General features: G+C 47.7%; 1 protein-coding gene across 1 annotated transcript in view; it reads left to right on the plus strand.

Annotated features, from left to right (window-relative positions):
• The window catches only part of PMFBP1 (polyamine modulated factor 1 binding protein 1), a 354325-nt gene that overhangs the window by 193109 nt on the left and 139200 nt on the right, over positions 1-22016 (plus strand). The window contains exon 6 of the mRNA XM_065567688.1: positions 13445-13591. Within this exon, the coding sequence (XP_065423760.1) occupies positions 13445-13591 (147 nt within the window). The remainder of the gene's footprint in view (positions 1-13444; positions 13592-22016) is intronic.

The following is a 22016-nucleotide window of genomic DNA, read 5'->3' on the forward strand; positions in this document are numbered from 1 at the left end:
AGACAGCCCCGAATATTGGGACTGTCCCTATAAAATTGGGACATCTGGTCACCCTAAGCCCAGGCAGTGCAGTAGCAGCAGCTATTAAAGCAGCCTACAGCTGCTATTTGCAGGGTCCCTAGGCTGGGACCCAGAGTAGTGGGTGGGCCTGAGTCCCCCCCGCCCCATCTGCCCCTGGGGAAGCGACCTACGCCCCACGAAGGTGATAAGACTCAGCACTAAACGCGCAAGAAAAGGGCTAGAATTTAAACAGAGAGCGCTGCAACCATTTGTTGGACTGTTACCCCAGAAGGGGCAACAGCCAACGGGGGGGCGCCCATGAGATGTGAGTGTGCCCCATCACAGCACCACAGAAAATCACATGAGGAAATTAATAACTCTGTATTCCGTGCAGGGTTTGGATGGTGTGTAATAAATAAGGCTGGAGCCACACATTGAATGATGAGACTAAAAAGAAATAATGAATAGTCACCCATTCTCTGAGCATTATCGATCCTGTACACTCAGAGACAGGGGTCCTGTGGAAAAATAGTATATGATCATGTAATTAAAGACTGTATCATAATGCATATGCACCAGGGGACCAAATTAAGGTCACATGGGCAACCTTAATGCTGGCATTTGCAAACTTTCTGTGTGCTTGACTTTGCAACCTTAGTGTTCTTTTAAAATAGCTCTGTTGTATGTAATACTTTTTAAATGAAGGAATTACATCTGTTCTCATGAATGTTTTCGTTCTCACTCCAGCTAATGAAAATCGCACTGGTCAGGCATTCTTTGAAAGCCTTTCTCAATAGTTAATGTTAATAGAGACACCAGAGCATTCTCTCGACTATTAATCTGAAGATAATAACAGGCCCATTTCTTAAGTACACACAGAAGAAGGAGAAGAAGAAATACTGGCTATGACACAAAATGAATTGTCTTCCTCCATGCCCTTGTAACCTAGGGCATGTAGTGCAGCCTGGCAGCCATTGCGTTACAGATTTAAAAGTGCTGGAATCTCTCTGTTCCGTAGCATGTTGCCTGATGGATTGGTGAGTAATGTACTTAAGGAGTGCATTACTAAGCCCCAGACTAATGGCTAGCTGTTGCCCATGGCTCTTGCTACAGATCATTCATTGTGCTATTCATAAGCTCTCTGCCAGTTTGTGTTCTGGCACTCACGCTGCCTGTGCTGAACACCACCTGTTGTCCTGCTTGACCCCAGGAAAGTATTTCCCAAGTTTTCTAATGATTGATAGTAGAAAACAGGCTCCATTGCACCGTAGCCTCCTTTCTTTTCACATGCTCTTCTGGAGACTATGGTAGAGGATGGGACATAAACCTGTCACCAGCTATTTCCAGGATATATTCACGCTACTTGCTGGGAAATTTGTATCCACCAAATTTCCTCTTCCAAGGAGAATGAAGTACCAGAAGACAATGAAAAATCTGAGGGAAAGGGACATCAGATGTGGTGTATCTGAATATAATTTCTGAGAGAAGAACTAGCCTCTCTCTCTCTCTCTCTCTCTCTCTCTCTCTCTGATGGCTTATCAACTAATTACATGCTCCAGTTCAGCCTGGTAGAAATGCCTAAATACAGGCACCAGCATATGCCTCTTGAGTGAGAGAACTACAGTATATGTATAGCCAAACCTGATGAAGAATACCTGCCTCAATTTCTGGGTTGAATTTTGTTGGATCAAACAGATGTTATGTGTTCGAACCTTGGATGTTCTGAATGAGTAACCCCATAGAAAATATCTTCCTGGGTATTGACCCCCATCTAGTTTCCTTTTCTTTTCTTTTTAAAAACTGTAATGCCAGTGAAGCTCCCGAGTGACCACATAGGAGATGGTCCTGTGGCACCTTTGAGACTAACAGAAGTACTGGGAGCATAAGCTTTCGTGGGTCAGAACCTCACTTCTTCATCTGAAGAAGTGAGGTTCTGACCCACGAAAGCTTATGCTCCCAGTACTTCTGTTAGTCTCAAAGGTGCCACAGGACCCTCTGTTGCTTTTTACAGATTCAGGCTAACACGGCTACCCCTCTGATACTTGACACATAGGAGATGTAGTCCTCAATTCCTCCCCCAAGATTATACAAGCTTCCTCACGCTGCCCCACCATGTAGTCTCAACCTGATGTGGAAGAGCGATATTCAGTGTGAAAGCATTGTGCATTTCCATGGCTCATGACATCCTCGGTGCATTAGGGCATGTCTACACAACCCGCAGCAGCGAACCTCAACAGACTTGGGTTAGCGGGATTCATGCTAGGACTCTAAAAACAGCCACGTAGGCAGCACTTGGAAGCTGCAGCTTGGGCTCTGATGCCTAGGGAGGTAGGAGGCTTCTGAGCCGGAGTTGCAATTTCCAAGTGTGCTGTGTGAATGGCTGCTTTTAGAGCGCTAGCGTGAGCCCCATTATCCCATGTCTGTCAGCCCAGGCTGGGAAACTCCCTGCTGCAGGCTGTGTAGACATGCCCTGAGTGTATCAGCAAGCATGCCAGTCAGTGCTGCTGGTGGGGTTGAGAGTCCAGCTGGACTGAGACCCCTCCCTACTCATTTCACATAGGCCATTGAACGGCCTTCAGAGGGTAGCAGCTTTCAGTCATTACCAGTTTGAACTAGAGACCTGGAGGTAAAAAGCTGTAATATCTCATTTCCAGTCACCTGAGCCATCCAGTGTCCTGTTGGCCTCTGTCACAGGCCTTGCTGAGCCAGAAACTTTAACTCTTGCTCTGCTGTCCCGTGCTCTTGGGCTGTGTGATCACACAGTACGTTTTTATAAAGCTAAACCTTTGAACTGCCCAGCCTATGGAGGGGAGAAAAGCCTACCTTCTAAAGAATTCCTCCCAGAGGGAGGGTCACTTGTTTGTCTACTATTAAAACTGCATTAGGGAACCAAAATGGTGTAAACAATGTAAGTGCATAAAAATCCTACAATATATAACAAGTTATAGGACTAGAGACCTCCCTGACTGATCAAGAAATGTTTTATTCCACCCATAGAAATATTTTACATTTCAAGGGGGTAATTCTAATTACCTTAATGTGTTTTGGGTTCCTAAGTATAATTCAATGGTAAGAGAAGGTTTTCTTTTCAGTGAGGATTATTTTTTGTGTGTTCTTCTACAGATATACTAAGTATAGCTTTTTATTGCCCTGAGCAGAAAGCAAACCCTGGTTCTTTTCAACCTTCCCATTAATTGTGCAACCAAAAGTCTCGTAGCACTTTGCACACAGAAACCAGGTGAGGGATGTGGAGAGTTAGACCAAAAGAAACACACCATTAAAATGAAAATTCCAAGTATGTATTGTCAATCAGATTATTTGCATGCGCTTTTGGAACATGCTTCCGGTAATAGAGTCATCACTCTGTTATTTCTCCTGACCGCTCTTTCTGTCTCTCTGTTTTCCTATACAAAATCCGACAGTGGCTTATATTTAACTGAGAATATTCTTTGCTTGCTTCCCTGTCTTCTTGCTTGAGTTTTCTTTCTTTAACAAGCACAACAGCATGCTGCTGTATCTTCAAAGAGGAAATTAATTCCGTCCGCAAAAGGGTCAAGTGCTAGAAAGTGCATAGCAATGCAGTTTGCATGGCAGGATACAGAAGATATGATGCTAATAAGATTCTAAGATGAGAACAGCAGACTGGCTCTAGGGATTCAGATGAAGGGTTCTGTAAATTTTAAAAGAAATGGTCTCCAAAAACTAATGATGTCTGCTTTCCAATTCATTAGTAATGTGGAGCGGGGAGATGGAAGTGAGAAGCGGGCCATGCTTTGAAATATCAAAATGTAACGAGGATGAAAACAGTGAGAGCTCATCTCATTGGGGTCATAAAGCTGGGAGAAGGAGGCAGGCTGTAGGGAAATGTAGTCTGTGTCGAGGGGGAAGGGAATTGTACCACGGTAGGCTGTATGTATATTTATGTGCAGTCACTGTACCAGTGTAGATACAAGGTTCTTATGCTGAAAAAGTGTTGCAATATTTATAAGACTTTTTTCAGTTTTTCTGTTTAAGATTACTTATTGTACAGAGTGTCTGAAGGATTCTAAAAACACAAGTGAATTGTCTTAGCATATTTACAAACGGCTCTTGGTAAACCTTGCCCTTCACCTTTTTGCATTGTGTGCACGAAACTGAGTAACAAGAACCTGAACCTTGTTTGTAGTTAATAGTGGGAGAAAAACCCTCAGGCAAAGCCTAATGAACCAAGAGCAATTCTGAGCTCTCCTCTGTAATATCTGCAGACTGTGCCTTTCCAAGAGCTGCCTGGACACATCGTGTGACCTTGCTGCTTTACATCATTAAAATTTCCCATTACTGGGATAGTGTTTGCATGGAGGTGCTGTTGTGCAGATATTATGCCGGAGTCTCTCTCCTGCATGCAGAGTTTGTAGCTGACAGAAAAAATGTCTCTCTGCTTGAACAGTTTCCAGAGCTGGGAGGTGTGCAGCAGAAGAGGTTAGCTGTGGCTTTTATTTTGACAAAGCTATTACATTTTGCAGAGTGCGGTTAAGGTTTTCCTCCTATCTTATTTTATCTGTGTGATATTTTCTGATCTGCCCTCTAGCTCTCCGTGACGACTGGTGAGTTCTGGGGGAGCAGACGGTGCCTCAGAGCCTCGCCATCATCACTAGTGCTTTCAAGCCAATGGACAGACTGCGTGGCTCAGTAGTGCTCAGCCGCATAGAGCCCTTCCCGGGGCAGTGGCTCAGAAGGGCAAACCCTGGTGTGCCAGATCTGAGGCCTGCACAGTCACGGCTACTGTTCTGAGACTGACAGCCTCGGGAATCGAAGTGCAGTGCGGTGTGCCTGCCACATCCACTCTGCTGGCCTCACTAGTCCTAGATACTCAGCTCAAGCTGTGGTTTGACTCCAACACGACGTTTCTTCACCCCCAGTGAAACTGGATTATCTGTTTGCTCTACTGTACTTCACTGAAGCTTCTGCTGCTCTTAAGGTTTATTCTTAAAGTGTACAGATCCCGTAACTCAATTGTGTGATTAGTTTTGTGTGATTTTTGGTCATGTCATCTCAGCACCAAGCCCTACTCCAGATAATGAATCTTTCTTCTTGGAAAAGATCAGGTTTCAAATCCAGGTATAACAGGCTGGCAGTGGGTGCCTGTAACGCTCCCACCCTATTGGCTGTGTTTTCTTAGTGGGAAAGGTTTCAATGGGTCCTGGTGATTTACTGAGGTGGGTGAGGCACCTGGATATCAGAGAATGGGAGTGGTCTTCTGAGAAGATAGGACCTGGGGTCTGTGGAGAAAGCTTGGGTGAATTTTTGTTACCATTACATCCAAAGCCCAGGAAGTGGGGGAGCTTAAACTGTGTTTGCAGAGCAAGTTGGGAAAGGTACCTGCTCATATGGTGGTTATGAAAGCCAGAAGTGATCAGCAGCAGGTCCGGCTCTTAGGCGGGGGGCCAGGGGCTCCGCGTGCTGCCCCCACCCCAATCACTGGCTCCACACTCCTGGGGGGCGGTGCCTGCGGGTGAGAACTGTGCAGAGCCACTTGTGCACCTCCGCCTAGGAGTTGGACCTGCTACTGGCCACTTCTGGGGCGCAACACGGTCTGTGGTGCCAGGACATACAGGAAGCCTGCCTTAGTACCCCCGCTGCACCACTGACCAGGAGCCACCCAAGGTAAGCCCTTGCCCCCCCAAACCCAGAGCCCTTTCTTGCATCCCAAACTCCTCATGCCCAGAGCCCTGACCTGCTCCTGCATCCCTGCCCCAGCCCAGAGCCCCCTCCCACACCTTGAACCCCACAGCCCTCGCCACCGTACCCCAACCCTCTGCCCCAGCCCTGAGCCCCTCCCACACCCCAAACCCCTCATCCCCATCGTGGGCATCAACAGTACCGGCGAACTTCCCATCAGAGATCGTTGTGGCCCAGGTCACCTTCACCCAGACGGTCTCCCAGATGTCAATCCCCGCCCGGGGTTGGAGGCGCTTCTTGTCACAGCACCAATCCCTTCACCCTGGTGCTGTTTGTCACGTAGGCGCTGTTCTTCTTCGAGTGCTTGCTCATATAGATTCCAATTAGGTGTGCGCGCCGCGTGCACGATTGTCGGAGAATTTTTACCCTAGCAACACCCAGTGGGTCGGCTGTGGAGCCCCCTGGAGTGGCACCTTCATGGCGCTGGATATATACCCCAGCCAACCCAGCGCCCCCTCAGTTCCTTCTTACTGCCTGTGCTCACCAAGACCTTTTACGTAGGGTGGCACGTAACATGGACCTCCCAGCAGAAGAGATAGTGGAGTTGGAGGACCCAGTGGTGAGCATCGTTTCAGCTGATGCCCCATCCCGGGTAGCATTGCCCATCATCCGCACCATTCAGGCCAACACCAAGACTATATGGCAGAACCCCTGCCTCTATCCCACCTACAGCCAGAGGGGTGGAGAGGAAATACTTTGTTCCCTCTAAGGAGTATGAATACCTGTATACTCCCCCTCAGCCATGTTCACTGGTGGTGTCCTCAGTGAACGCAAGGGAACGACATGGTCAACAGGTTGCAGCGCCCAAATCTAAAGACGCTAAGCGCTTCGATTTGTTTGGATGCAAAATTTACTCAGCGGGGGGCCTACAGCTCAGAGCCGCAAACCAACAGGCACTCTTGAGCCGCTATGATTATAACCCGTGGAACTCCATGGGTAAATTTAAGCAGTTGATTCCCCGAGAGTCCAGGGATGAGTTCGGGGCTTTAGTGGAAGAGGGCAAAAAGGTGGCTAGGACCTCCTTACAGGCCTCTCTTGATGTAGTGGACTCTGCTGCTAGGACCCTGGCGTCGGGCATAGCTATGCGACGCATTTCCTGGCTTCAGGTGTCTGGCTTACCGCCAGAACTGCAACAGACCCTGCAGGATCTACCATTTGATGGGCAGGGCCTGTTCTCAGACAAAATGGACTCTCAGTTACAGAGCCTAAAAGACTCCAGAACCATCATGCACTCCCTGGGGATGCATGTCCCAGTTACCCAGCGCAGGCTCTTTAGACCACAGCCTCAAAGGTTCTACCCTCCCCCTCGTCCAAGGCAAGACTTTTACAGAAGACGTGGACGAGGTGATAGAAAGAGATCCACTGGCCACCAACCCAGTCAGAACCAAGGCCCTCCTAAACCATCGTCAGGGCCCAGGCAAAAATTTTGAAGGTGCGCCCGAGGACGGCGTACTAGCCACCACCCAGGATCCTTTCCCTCCATTTAGAGATCATCTCTCCCATTTCCACCGTGTGTGGTCCCTTTATAACTTCAGACCGATGTTAAAGGTGGAAAGGGGATACTCTCTCCAATTTTCTTTTTGCCCATCCTCCCTCCCCGTCCCTCTTCAGGGACCCCTCTCACGAGCAACTCCTTATACAGGAGGTCTTTACGCTCCTGTCCATGGAAGCGATCGAGGAGGTTCCATCGGAACGAAGGGGCAGGGGGGTCTACTCCCGCTACTTCCTAATCCCCAAAGCAAAAGGGGGGCTTCGACCCATATTAGATCTGCGTGGACTCAACAAATTCATGGCAAAGTTGAAGTTCCGCATGGTCTCATTGGAGACCATTATCCCTTCCCTGGATTCTGGAGACTGGTACGCCGCCCTTGACATGAAGGATGCGTATTTTCACATAGCGATTTACCCTCCACACAGGCACTTCCTTCGCTTTGTGTGTATCGTCCGGGTCGGGACAGCCTGGACATGGTGGTCACGGTTCCGGAGTCCATCTTGTCCTCCCTCAGCTGGTGGCTGAGCCACACGTCGGTGTGCGAAGGGAACCATTTCACGCCCCACAGCCTTCCCTATACCTTATCACAGACGCATCATCTCTGGGCTGGGGCGCCCATATCGGGGAACACCAGACGCAGGGCCTTTGGACCACATCCGAACTAACTCTGCACATCAGTGTACAAGAATTGATGGCAGTACGCCTAGCGTGTCAGGCATTTCGCGGTCTCCTACATGACTGTTGTGTGGCAGTCCTCACAGACAACACCACAGCCATGTTCTACATCAACAAGCAAGGGGAAGCCCGGTCGTCCCCCCATGCCGGGAGGCCATTCACCTGTGGGAGTTTTGCATAGCCTACTCGATACATCTGATGGCGTTGTTTCTCCCAGGAGTCCAGAACACGCTGGCGGACCGTCTCAGCAGGTCATTCCAAACTCATGAGTGGTCGATTCGTCCAGATATCATCCACTCCATCTTCCGGAGGTGGGGGTTTCCCCAGATCGACCTATTTCGCCTCGCGCATCAATCGGAAGTGCCAAGTGTTCTGTTCTCTCCAAGGGCGCCCTCAGGGCTCCCTGTCAGACGCTTTCCACGGAAGTAAGAAAGACCAGCTGTTCTACGCCTTCCCTCCAATCCCGCTGGTCCACAGGGTCCTGCTCAAGCTGCGCAGGGACAAGGCTCACATGATTCTGGTCGCTCCAGCTTGGCCAAGGCACTGGCACACCACGCTCCTAGAGTTGTCGGTAGAGCCTCCGATCACGCTCCCACTGTGGCCGGACCTGATCTCCCAGGACCACGGATGACTCTGTCACCCCAACCTGCAGAAGCTCCACCTTACAGCGTGGATGCTGCATGGCTAACTTGGGCGGAGTTGCTCTGCTCACAATCCGTGCAGCAGGTTCTGTTAGGGAGCAGGAAACCCTCCACACGGGCAACCTACTTAGCCAAATGGAAGCGCTTCTCCGGTTGGTGCGAGCAGCGCGCCACGCCCCCCTTGCAGGCGTCAGTCCAGTATAAGTGGTATCATCTCCTATCCCTAAAGCAGCAGGGCCTGGCAATATCATTTGTCAGGGTGCACCTGGCAGCTATCTCGGCGTTCCATCCAGGAGAACATGCTTCCTCAGTCTTCTCTAACCTGATGGTCATCAGATTCCTAAAGGGCTTAGATCGCCTATACCCACAACTGCGTCAACCGGTCCCAGCGTGGGACCTTAACCTGGTCCTCTCCAGGCTCACGGGGCCCCTGTTCGAGCCAATGGCTACCTGCTCACTCCTTTACCTATCTTGGAAGACAGCCTTCCTCGTAGCCATCACTTCAGCAAGGCATGTTTCTGAAATCAGAGCCCTCACGTCAGAACCTCCATATACAGTCTTCCATAAAGACAAGGTGCAGCTTCGCCCCCACCCTGCCTTTCTCCTCAAGGTGGTATCAGCTTTTCATGTGAACCAGGATATCTTCCTCCCAGTCTTCCACCCTAAGCCGCAAGCTACGTGGCAAGATCAACGTATGCACTCTCTGGACGTGCACAGGGCCATCGTATTCTGTATCGAGCGTACGAAGCCGTTTAGGAAGACGACTCAACTATTCGCTGCAGTGGCTGACCGGATGAAAGGCCTACCGGTCTCCTCGCAACGTATCTCCTCTTGGATCACATCCTGTATTTGTGCTTGCTACGACTTGGCCGGTGTCGCGACGCCACACCTCACTGCCCACTCCACGAGGGCTCAAGCCTTCTCGACCACTTTCCTGGCCCAGGTTCCAATCCATGAGATCTGTAGAGCGGCGGTTTGGTCATCCGTTCATACCTTTGCCGCTCACTACGCGTTAGTACAGCAGTCTAGAGACGATGCTACATTTGGCTCAGCAGTTCTGCACTCAGCGATGTCTCACTCCGACCCCACGGCCTAGGTAAGGCTTGGTAGTCGCCTAATTGGAATCGATATGAGCAAGCACTCGAAGAAGAAAAAACGGTTACTCACATTTGTAACTGTTGTTCTTCGAGATGTGTTGCTCATATCCATTCCAAACCCGCCCTCCTTCCCCACTGTTGGAGTAGCTGGTAAGAAGGAACTGAGGGGGCTCTGGGTTGGCTGGGGTATGTATCCAGCGCCATGAAGGCGCCACTCCAGGGGGCTCCACAGCCGACCCCACCGGGTGTTGCTAGGGTAAAAATTCTCCGACGATTGTGCACACGGCACGCACACACCTAATTGGAATGGATTTGAGCAACACATCTGGAAGAACAACAGTTACAAATGTGAGTAACCGTTTTTTCCTCACCCTCGCCTCGCCGATCGCTCAACAGGGGCAGTCAGCAAACTCAGGCCTCGACGGGTCTGCCCTGGTCGCCAGAAGGGCAATGGTCTGAGTCGAACCGGGAGTTCAGCACCTCACCAACAAGGGGTGATTTGCCGCTGACTTGTGAAACTGGCGTGGCACCTGCAGCGACAATGGCCCGCTCAATGGCTGTATTAGAATCCGTGGGGCATGCCAGTAATGCTGGTCCCGTTCCCACCAGCCCTCCCTGGCCACCTCAGACAAACTGGCCCCAGCACCGCCAGCACCAGAGTCGGAAGGTAATGCCGAATCCGATGTGGGGACAGCGCCCCAAACCTCAGCACCAAAGGAGCCGTCCCTGGAGAGCGAGGGGAAACCTGCTCCTCCACAGGTGGTGCAGTCGTTGTCATTGTCCCTGGACGAAGCAGTTGCGGGTCCCTCCCAAAAGCGCCATCCCCCCCCAATGACTTCAAGGAGCACCAGGCCCTCCTTAAAAGGGTGTCTGGTGGCACCTTAAAGCCTAACAGATTTATTTGGGCATAAGCTTTCGTGGGTAAAAACCTCACTTCTTCAGATGCATAGAGTGAAAGTTACAGACGCAGGCATTATATACTGACACATGAAGAGCAGGGAGTTACTTCGCAAGTGGAGAACCAGTGTTGACAGGCCCAATTCGATCAGGGTGGATGTAGTCCACTCCCAATAATAGATGAGGAGGTGTCAATTCCAGGAGAGGAAAAGCTGCTTCTGTAATGAGCCAGCCACTCCCAGTCCCTAGTCAAGCCCAGATTAATGGTGTTAAATTTGCAAATGAGTTTTAGTTCTGCTGTTTCTCTTTGAAGTCTGTTTCTGAAGTTTTTTTGTTCAATGATAGTGAGTAGTTGCTGGTGAACACACCACAGAAACACCAACCTAGGAACCAATCCCTGTAGCAAACCTCATTGCCTACTCTGTCCCCATATCTACTCTGGCGACACCATCAGAGGACCCAACCACATCAGCCACGCAATCAAGGGCTCATTCACCTGCACATCCACTAATGTTATATATGCCATCATGTGCCAGCAATGCCCCTCTGCCATGTACATTGGCCAAACCACTGGTTCTCCACTTGTGAAGTAACTCCCTGCTCTCCATGTGTCAGTATATAATGCCTGCATATGTAACTTTCACTCTATGCATCTGAAGAAGTGAGGCTTTTACCCACAAAAGCTTATGCCCAAATAAATCTGTTAGGCTTTAAGGTGCCACCAGACTCCTTGTTGTTTTTGTAGATACAGACTAACACGGCTACCCCCTGATACTTAAAAGGGTGGTTGCTAACTTGAACCTACAGATTGAGGAGGTCGCGGAGGAGTTAGACTTCTTTAACGTTGTATCCTTCTCCACCCTGGCCCAGGTCACGCTGGCTGTCCAGGCCCATAACTCTGGTTTTTGCTCTAGACTCAAACTTTAAGGTCAAATTTTGTCTAATTTCTAGCTTAAATTTATTGATGGCTAGTTTATATCCTTTTGTTCTTGTGCCAACATTGGCCCTTAATTTCAATAACTCCTGTCCTTCCCTGGTGTTTATGCCTCTTATATATTTATAGAGAGTAATCATATCTCCCCTCAGCCTTCTTTTGGTTAGGTTAAGCCAAGCTCTTTAAGTCTCTTCTCATAAGGTAGGTTCTCTATTCCACTGATCATCCTAGTTGCCCTTCTCTGCACCTGTTCCAGTTTGAATTAATCTTTCTTAAATGGGGGGCCAGAATTGCACACAGTATTCCACATGAGGTCTCACCAGTAGCTTTTATATTGGTAATAACACTTCCCTATCTCTACTGGAAATACCTTCCCTGGTGCATCTTAGCATTGCATTAGCCTTTTTCACAGCTGCAATCACATTAGCAGCTCATAGGCATCCTGTGATTAACCAATACACCCATGTGTTCCTCCTCAGTCACTCCCAAATGATACATCCCCAGTTTATAGCAACAATTCTTCTTGTTCGTCCCTAAGTGCATGACTTTGCATTATTAAATTTCATTCAATTTCTATTATTTCAGCTTTCCAGGTCATCCAGATCTTCTTGTATGATATTCCTGTCCTCCTCCGCATTGGCAGTACCTCCCAACTTTGTGCCATTTGCAGATTTTATTAGCACACTCCCACTTTTTGTGCCAAGGTCATTAATGAAAATGAAAAACAATCCTTGAGGAACTCCACTAGTAACCTCCCTCTAGCCTGACAGGTCACCTTTCAGCATGACCATCAATAGACAGTGGAGAGTTATTCAAAGCAAATCCTCCTATACATCCTTCATCTCCTCCAGCCTGTAACCAGAGCACTTTTCCATCTGCTCATGAAGAGAAAATGTAGCCTTTATTCTTTGATGCAGGACCTTGCTGCTATTACCTCTGCTTTTGTCACTCAGATTAAGGGGCTGCAATGCACTCTACATGGACCAGCCAGAACATAAGCTGGAGCAGAATGCGTTTGCCCACTTATTAACTAGAGTTTCTGACCAGGACCATGTTGCACCAGTGCTCTGGGTTCCAGGCTGACTGCCAATGCATTTCTGACTAGATGTTGAGGTATTGGGTTCACCTGTGAAGCTCTAAATGGTTAGGGACCTGGTTCCTGAAAGGAACACTTACTGTCACATTGGCCATCAGCAGCTGTGCTTCAGGCTGGAGCTCCCTTTTTACACCTGGGGGGAGCTGCTAGCAGGGTGTTCTCTGTGTGGGACCCTTTCCCTTTGGAATTTGCTTCTCCCTTGGCTGCCAGAGTCCGGATTTGTTAACCTGCCAAGCCCATCTTTTTTCCCAGGCTCCTAAGAAGGGGATGGGGGCAGGGTTTCAGTTTATTTTGTTATCCTGTTTTTAGCTGGTGCATATTTAGTGCCAAGGGGATGAGCATTTTATATTGTGAATTACCAATTTAGGGGAGCAGTGCCTATTTGTGGAAATTGTCAGTGGTGAATGCTGGAAGTTTTGGCTGCTGGGTAGGGGCATTTTGGTCCTTTGGGAACCTGAGAGCTTGTTCATGGCATTTTTGCACTGTGGACTTAACACATTAGCTGGCTATATCTGCTAAAATGATCAGCAGTGAAATAACTGATACTGTTAACTTTTAAACAAGTATCTTTAGGTTACAGAATTAACAACCCATTGTGCCAAATGGGATAGCTCACACTTTTCAGGACACCGTTTTGGGTTATCTGTAGAATCAAGACTCAATTGTGGATTGATTTACACTTGATGTACATTTTAAAAGTCTCCACAAAACCATGGGGCTAGAAACATCGTTTAAATGAGAGACTCTGGAGCACAATGCTGCAGCCAGCAGGGAATTTCATGGCAAATTCTATGGCTGTGGAATTGCAGAACACAGACCTGTTACTAATGCTCCTTTTGCGTCCCCGTTGCCTATTCCGGAGCACTATGCTTTCACTTTGTTTCGCTTTCCTAGGTTCTGGAGAAGGAAGCTAAGATTCAGGAGCTGCAGGAGATAATCACAGACCTTCACCATGAAATTTCCCTGAAGGACTCAGAGGCAGTCAGTCAACTGGAGGAGAAGCACCTGCTGGAGACCACAGTGCAATCCCTCAGGCAGATTGTAAGTGAAAGCTTTCTCTGCCCTCCATTGTCTTTGGTTGCATTTATTTGCAGTGTGGCCCCAATCAACTCCCTTCATGCTATCGCCTGTCACTTTCTCACCTCTTTTACCTGGGCTTCCGTCTTTTCCCTGTAGAAGCAGGCTTGAATTTAACTCCATACAAATAAAGTATCAGGAGCTGTAACATTCTGCAGCTTGGGCCTTCCCTCTCTAGAAACGTAGGTTCTCGTTTTCAGAGGTGCCGAGCATCCATAATTCCAGATGAAATTTATAGGATCTGCAACTTGGCATCATCGCTTTTGAAGATCAGAGTGTCTGTCCTCTTCAGAACACACCTCATCTCTTCTAGCTTGAGCTCCTCCTAGACTATAGACACGCTACATAGCTAATGCCCCAGCCGGGCACTGGGGCTGCTGAGCTTAGTAGCCTGGGCACACTCTGTAGTGATCCTTTTGGCAGTGGCCAGGAAGACAATGCGAGTGATGCTGATCGTTCTGGTTTCCTGCAGCAAGAGGGAATTTCCCCATGCTCCTCACCAAGTTAGACTGGTTCAGTACTGCTCAGCCCATCCTTATTTAGTTATACAAAAAGAGGTGTGTGTCTGAAAACCCTGGGTGTCCCGCTGCGTTAGCTGAACATATCAACTACTTGCTAACCAAGCATCCACTCCCCAACAGCCCCAGCAACTCCCCGGTAGCAGACCAGATCAGAACGCCCACTCGTCATGCAAATCTTCAGCTCCATCAAGTGCCTTTCTCAAAAGACTTGGCTCCATACTAGCTGATAATGACCGACCTCAAAGGCCAGAGTGTGAGTTCAGAGCCTTAAGATCACATGTCATGGTGAGGAGGGATGTGCATGTAGGCATGCAAGCATATCATGACAGTATATTGTGATGGACTCAGGCCAGAAGGATAGAAGAGGGTAGTGGAAGGCAGGTATATCAGCCTCAGAATGAGCAGAGCCCTGTTCCCTGGATAGCCAAACAAGGGCTACTCCAGGCCAATCAAGACACCTGACACCAATTTAGCCAGTTAAGGTCGTTAGGCTAATGCCGGCACCTGACCTCAATTAACTGACAGAGGGTCAGGTAAGACTGTTAGGCTAATGGAGACAGCTGGAATCAATTTAGGTCCCACTTATACTGCTTTAAAAGCTCTCCTTTCCAGTTCTCTCGGGAGAAGCCCGGGTGGAAGGAGCTGGAGGAGAGGAAGCATTACTGTACCCTGAGGTAAGGGTGAAGCTTGGAAAAGGGGACCACGGGGAAGTGGCCCAGGGAATCAAAGCAGCGTCAGTGGAGGAGGGAAGCCGCTAACAGCTGCTATCATTAGGGTCCCTGGGCTGGAACCCGGAGTAGAGGGCAGGCCCGGGTTCCCCCCTTTCTCCCCCCCTCACCTCCCCCCCCCCATGATCCACAGAGATCCCTTTGAAAGGGGAAACAGACTTGGATCCAAGCAGGAGACCAGACTGTGCCTAAGGAGCAACAGAGACTGTGGGTATTCCTCCTTCCCACCTCCCATACAGGCCTGTGACGAAAGTAGCTCAATAATCTGTAACCTTTGCCGCCTTACTGGGAAAGGGAGGTCATACTGAGGGCCTCAGTGAGCTTCTGAGGCCACTATATCCGCCAGGAAGCGCGGGACCCACCAATACAGGCTTGGAGCTTTGTCACAATATTTATTAAGTCAGGTCAGTATTAGTAATGATTACTCAGGTGTAATCACAGAGTTGCACAGCACCTCACAGAACAAAGACCAGCCCTGGGCCTGAGTCTCCCCTCTTTACTATCCGATCAGAAGGACTACACAAAAAGAGGGGTATTTTACACCCATTCTGCACAGGAATACACAACTGCATAAGGCATGGAGAATCATGCCCAGAGCCCCTGCCCCCAAAGAACACCAGCAGGAAAGAACAACACAAGGGGTTCTAGGACAGAGAAGACAAATGCACCTTTGCATCAGAGGGAAATGCAGTGTTGGGTTTTGGGTTTTTTATTCTCTCTGTTTTTTGTGAAGTTTCTGTCACCTTGGGCTTTAGGCAGTTAAGTTAGAGCTAATGTATGGTATTGGGCCTCAAGTGACACGGATTGCAGATGTCTGGTGCTCTCTAACCTTGAGTTTCTAATAATTATCACAAAAAGCTTAAATTTGCCAATGAGAAGAACTTCAAAAATTTGCCAAAATGGTTTGTATGTCTCTGTGGCAGCCATTGTCTTCCCCTCCTCCCCCTGGATCATTGCAGGTGCCACTTGCACTGCCCATCTTCCCCCTTCCCTGGACCAGCACGCCCATGACCTGTTTCCCACCAGTCACCCAACCCAGCAGTGTTACTAGACAGGCACAACAGGGAGAAACAGGTGAAAGGACTTTCATGGGAGACCATGCAGGGTAATGGATTAGGCTTGGGGTGAGGACTCAATCATTGGTTTTGGTACTGAATTGTTATATGACCTTGAGCAAGTCACTCATCCTCTTTGAGCCTCCATTTCTTCATTTGTACAAAGAAGCTGCTAATCTTGTGGAACATGGTTACATGTTGGAAGTGTCAGGGTCAATGGCGTGGAACTAGAACTCAGGAGTTCACAGCTCCCAGCACTGAGCTCAAGCCACTTAGACGATGTTGATTTTCGGGCACCCCACCACTCCAGGAGAAGAGAGCTTATGAAGCATGTGCCATGTGTGCTCTGGGACTTCCATGGAACTCCTGACGTGCATGTGAGCCACTAAATGTCCACTAATGAGCCGAAGGTACCAGGACCCACCTAGGCTGACAATCAGTAGTTTATAGACCAGTCCATGTTTGGAGTGATCTGATGGAGGCCCTAGCTTTGTGGGCAGACTGACTGCCTCTTCTATTCCTTCTTAGTGCCGGATGGCCCGAGTCCAGTGTCTGGAGCTGATCCTCTCTCTCCTTCCTGCACATATTCAAAGCTATATATTATTCATGGTGACTGGCTTTGTTAAACGGTCCTAACTAAGCAGTTGTTGTGCACCTTGCAGTGCCTATTTTTATATAGATTTCATTTTGTTCTCATCATGTTTTCAGTGTGCTGTCGATTTTATATTGAATATATGTTCATTGTACAGATTTATCCAGGGGGAGCAGGGTAGGAGTCTGTTGGGTTTTGGGTATCTAGGAAGATGTGGAGATGGTTTGGAGGTGGGATGGTTGGGGTTGTGTGGAATAAGCACACTAGCTGACTGTTTCTCGTGAAAGCATCAGTACTGAAATAAAGTTGTCATTAGGTTTCACAGTGAACAAGCTAGTGATATTAATGAGGCAATTCATATCTTCTGGAGTATGGTTTCAGGCTGCCTGCAAACCCCAAAAAAGGATACTATCTCCGTTTATATTCAGCCCACATTGTTATAGGTTTCCTCACAACCAACAGACTAGAAACATTTCTCTTGGACTGACATCAACTTGACAGCATTTCTCTGCTTGTCTGTCTGGAAAATGATAACTTTTGAATGCCAAAGCTACGCAAGTCCAAAATTTTAGGAAATGTTCTAGTTATCAATGGGCAGATCCCTGTTGAATTGGGGGGGGGGGGGGGAATCAGAAAATCGAAAGAGGGAAATGTGGGACACAGAGCCCCTGACATCTGGTCACTAGAACGATCAGCTTAACTATGTCTGTGATTGTCTGTACATCACAGATCTGTTGTTAGAGAAACAAAACGGGTGAGGTAATAGCTTTTGTTGGACCAACTTCTGTTGGTGAGATGGACGCGCTTTGGAGCCACACGGAGCTTCTATGGGTCTGAGGCTGAAGAAGGGCTCTGTGTAGCTCGAAAGCTTGGTCAAATAAAAGCACTAAAGATGTGCTAAAGATTCATACGTCCCTTCATGCTTCAGCCACCATTCTAGGGGACACGCGTCCATGCCGATGTCGGGTTCTGCTCGGTAATGATCCAAAGCAGTGTGGACCAAAGCATGTTCGTTTTCATCATTTGAGTTAGATGCTGTGATAAATAAAGTGGGGGGTAGCTCCCTTTGATGGACACCCAGCCAGCCCGTTAACTGTAAAATCCCTCTTGGTAGCTGTTCTCTACTTGCTTTACCTGTAAAGGGTCAAAAAGTCCCCCAGATTATAAAAAAAAAAAAAAAAAGTGAGCACTTGACCAAAAGAGCCAATGGGAAGGCTAGAACTTTTTAAAATTGGGGAAGAAACTCTCTCTTTGTCTGTTGTTCTCTGGGCTGTAGGGACACAGCGCAGCAGTGCTATACGCAGGAATGCTGTGTAAGGTTTGAACCAGGTATGAAAAATTATCTACCATACCTAGAAGGAATCATTTGGATAGGGAATGTTTAGATAGACGCGATCAGATTTATTTCTTTATTTTGGCTTGTGGATCTCCTCTGGCTAACCCCAGATGCTTTTGTTTGCTTGTAATCTTTAAGATGACCCCCAAGAAAGCTATTTTGGGTGCTTAAATTTTTTGAATTGCTCTTTTTAAAAATCTAGCAAAAGGTGTATTTTTATTTTCTTCAATTTTGTTTTTAATAAAACTTACCTTTTTTAAGAACAGGATTGGATTTTTGGTGTCCTAAGAGGTTTGTGCATATGCTGTTTGATTAGCTGGAGGCAACAGCTAATTTCCTTTGTTTTCTTTCTCAGCTCTTCCCCGGAAGGGGTGTGTGAAAGGGCTTGAGGGTACCCCAGAAGGAGGAATTGCCAAGTGCTCCTTCCTGGGTCCAAAGGTTTTTTTTGCATTTGTGTGATGGCAGTGTTTACCAAGCCAAGGTCAGAGACAAGCTGTAACCTTGGGAGTTTAATACAAGCCTGGAGTGGCCAGTATTAATTTTTAGAATCCTTGCGGGCTCTACCTTCTGCACTCAAAGTGCCAGAATGGGGATTCAGCCTTGACAGATGCCACCAGCAGAAGGTTGATTTTCTTTTTTGATGGTTCGGGTTCTGTAGTTTCCACGTCAGAGTGTTGTTCTTTTAAGACTTCTGAAAGCTCCACACCTCGTCCCTCTCAGATTTTGGACGGCACTTCAGATTCTTAAACCTTGGGTGGAGTGCTGTAGCTATCTTTAGAAATCTCACATTGGTACCTTCTTTGCGTTTTGTGAAATCTGCAGTCAAAGTGTTCTTAAAACGAACAACGTGCTGGGTCATCATCCGAGACTGCTATAACATGAAATATATGGCAGAATGTGGGTAAAATTGAGCAGAAGACATGCACTTCTCCCCCAAAGAGTTCAGTCACAAATTTAATTAACACACTTTTTTTTAACGAGCGTCATCAGCATGGAAGCGTGTCCTTTGGCATGGTGACCAAAGCATGAAGGAGCATACGAATGTTTACCATATCTGGCTCTCAAACACCTTGCAATGCCGGCTACAAAAGTGCCATGTGAACTCCTGTTCTCACTGTCAGGTGACACTGTAAACAAGAAGCCGGCAGCTTTATCTCCTGCAAATGTAAACAAACTTGTTTGTCTGAGCGATTGGCTGAACAAGAAGTAGGACTGAGTGGACTTGCAGGCTCTAAAGTTTTACATTGTTTTATTTTTGAACGTAGTAATTTTTTGCCATAATTCTACATTTGTAAGCTCAATGTTCATGATAAAGAGATTGCACTACAGTACTTAGTATTTTTCAATTCACCTAATATATTTCTTTTGTTTTTATATTGCAAATATTTGTAATAAAAACACTATAAAGTGAGCACTGTATACTTTGTATGCTGTAATTGAAATCAATGTATTTGAAAATGTAGAAAACAGCCAAAATATTTAAGTAAATGGTATTCTATTATTGTTTAACAGTGCGATTTAATTGCAATTAAGTTTTTTAATCGCTTGACAGCCCTTGTGCAAACATGTTGCTTCTAAGGTTATGGCCACCGCATGGCTCATAACATATCGTCCCTTGTGCAGAGGCTGCCAATTCTAGGAAGGGCAGTTTTGAGTGCTGGTCCCTGTGGGTAGTATCTGCTCCATGTGCCTGAGACTGGAGAGTTCTTGCAATTGGTTAGTCTTGTCCATTGGTCCAGGCGCACTCTTCTCATGCTCCTCACTGAGGCTATAAGGGGTGGGGCGGACTGACCACCTCCTCAGTTCCTTCTTAGCATAGCATGGCCTGAGTTGGAACCTCCAGTGTCTGGAGCTGATCCTTTCTCTTCTTCCTACAAATACTCAGTTATATTTTATTCTTATTTGTTGTTGTTAATTAGTGTTTTGATAGTTCCCCAGTTAGTGTTAGAATCCCCACCCCTGGAAACCCTCCCAGTACAGGACTTAGATTGTGCCCTGGATACAGGGCTTCAAAACCGGCATCTCCTGACCCCGCTCTTTCTCAGTCAGTGATGACCACCAGCGCTGCCTCTACTGCCTTGGAGAAGCTCATAGCTTTGCTAAGTGTGGAATCTGCTGCTCTTCTTCCAGCCAAATCTGACAGATGCAAGAACTCCAGCTTCAGAATGGAGCACCCAGTGAGTCCCCAGTCAGACCCAGACCAGGGAGACCCCCTTCTACATCAGCCAGAGTCATCAAGGTGCGTGCCACCTCATACCATGCTGGACTTCAGAGTGAAAAGGAGAAGAGGGAAAGACCCTTTATCTGGGCCCTCTCGTGAGAGTAAAGGGTGCTCTCACAAACACAAAAGCAGATCCCCTCTAGACCCTCTAAGGGGAGATATCCCTCCCGGACCCAGTCCAGATCGGGTGAGCCTTCATGCCTAAGCCACAAGGACGTAGGCCTCCCAAGCCTTATGGACATGATCAGAAAGCACACAGGAGCAAGGCTTCTTCTGTATTAGCCTTGGTATCAACTTTGCTGACTGTGGTACCAACTAAAATGAAACTCTGGGGACCCGAAGGACCAGGAACCACTGGGACCCTCGAAAACCACCAGGTCAGAAATTCATGCACTGACAGTACTGTCACAGCCCGATAAGGAGCCATCATCTACACCTACTCTGGCGGTACACAATCTCTGAAGGGGCGGGTGACTTATACCACTCTGGAGGATGTTTTCATCCTCATGGACCCACAATCTCCCTTGTTAGCGGAACTGATACTCATAGGGAGATTCTAATACCAGTGAGAATTGAAATGTCTGAGAGAAGTGTATCTCCCATCCTTCTCAGCTTGGAAAAGAGATGACTAAGGGATGATATGATCGAGGTCTTAAAAATCATGACTGGTGTGGAGAAAGTAAATAAGGAAGTGTTATTTATTCCTTCTCATAACACAAGAACGAGGGGTCACCAAATAAAATTAATAGGCAGCAGGTTTAAAATAAAAGGAAGTATTTCTTCACACACAACGCACAGTCACCATTTGGAACTCTTTGCCAGGGGATGTTGTGAAGGCCAAGACTATAACAGGGGTCAAAAAAGAACTAGATAAATGCATGGAGGACAGGTCCATCCATGTCTATTAGCCAGGCTGGGCAGGGGTGGTGTTCCTAGCCTCTGTTTGCCAGGAGCTGGGAATGAGCAACAGGGGATGGATCACTTGATTCCCTGTTCTGTTCATTCCCTCTGGGGCACCTGGCATTGGCCACTATCGGAAAACAGGAGACTGGGCTAGATGGACCTTTGGTCTGACCCAGTCTGGTCGTTCTTACGTTCTTAAACTAGTGACCAGAACCTCATTACAAGCTGCAGTTGATATGGCAGCAAGATCCAGGGCAGCAGCCAGTGTGGTGCTACGGGAATCATGGCTGCACTTTGCAGTTTCCCAGGGATCCAAAACACCCTTTGAGGCTCATCTTTTCAATGAAAAAGCCCTCTGCTCCCTGGGTATACACTGGGATAGAAGAGAACACCACAAACAACCCTACAAACTGACGCCTTACTGCAACCCTTCTATCGCCAATGCTTTTACAATCCACCTCACAAATGGCAGAAAACACAAAGGCCAAGATAACCCTGCACCTTCCACTTCAACCATAACTACACAACCTCGCCTCCTGACCAAGAATTGTTGTGACTAAACACTCGAAAGCTGTGAACCAACATCAATCCATCTGCCTGATTCCGAGATCCACTTTGGGAGATGCCTAGCAAAATTCTCCCACAATTGGAGGGTGATACCAGACAAATTGGTGCAGAATGTCATCCATTCCAGCTATATCATAGACTTTCTCTCCCTACCTTCCCTAAAATCCCCTACCCTGTCCTTTTTCAGGGACCACTTTCATGAGGCAATCTTCCTTCAAGAGGTATAATCTCTTCTCCAGTGGGGAGCAATAGAACAGGTACCTCTCAACAGTAGGGAAAAGGGTTCTATTCAAAATATTTCCCAGTTAGCAAGAAGAAAGGAGGCTGGAGACCCATTCTTCAGCTGTGTTAACTCAACATTTTTATTCACAAACTGAAATCCCGCATGGTTACATTGGCATTGATAATACCATCCCTAGAAAAGGACTCATGGTTCACAACTCTCAATATGAAAGATGCATACTTT

Source organism: Chrysemys picta, chromosome 14 (genome assembly GCF_011386835.1).
Source record: "Chrysemys picta bellii isolate R12L10 chromosome 14, ASM1138683v2, whole genome shotgun sequence".
NCBI lineage: Eukaryota > Metazoa > Chordata > Testudines > Emydidae > Chrysemys > Chrysemys picta.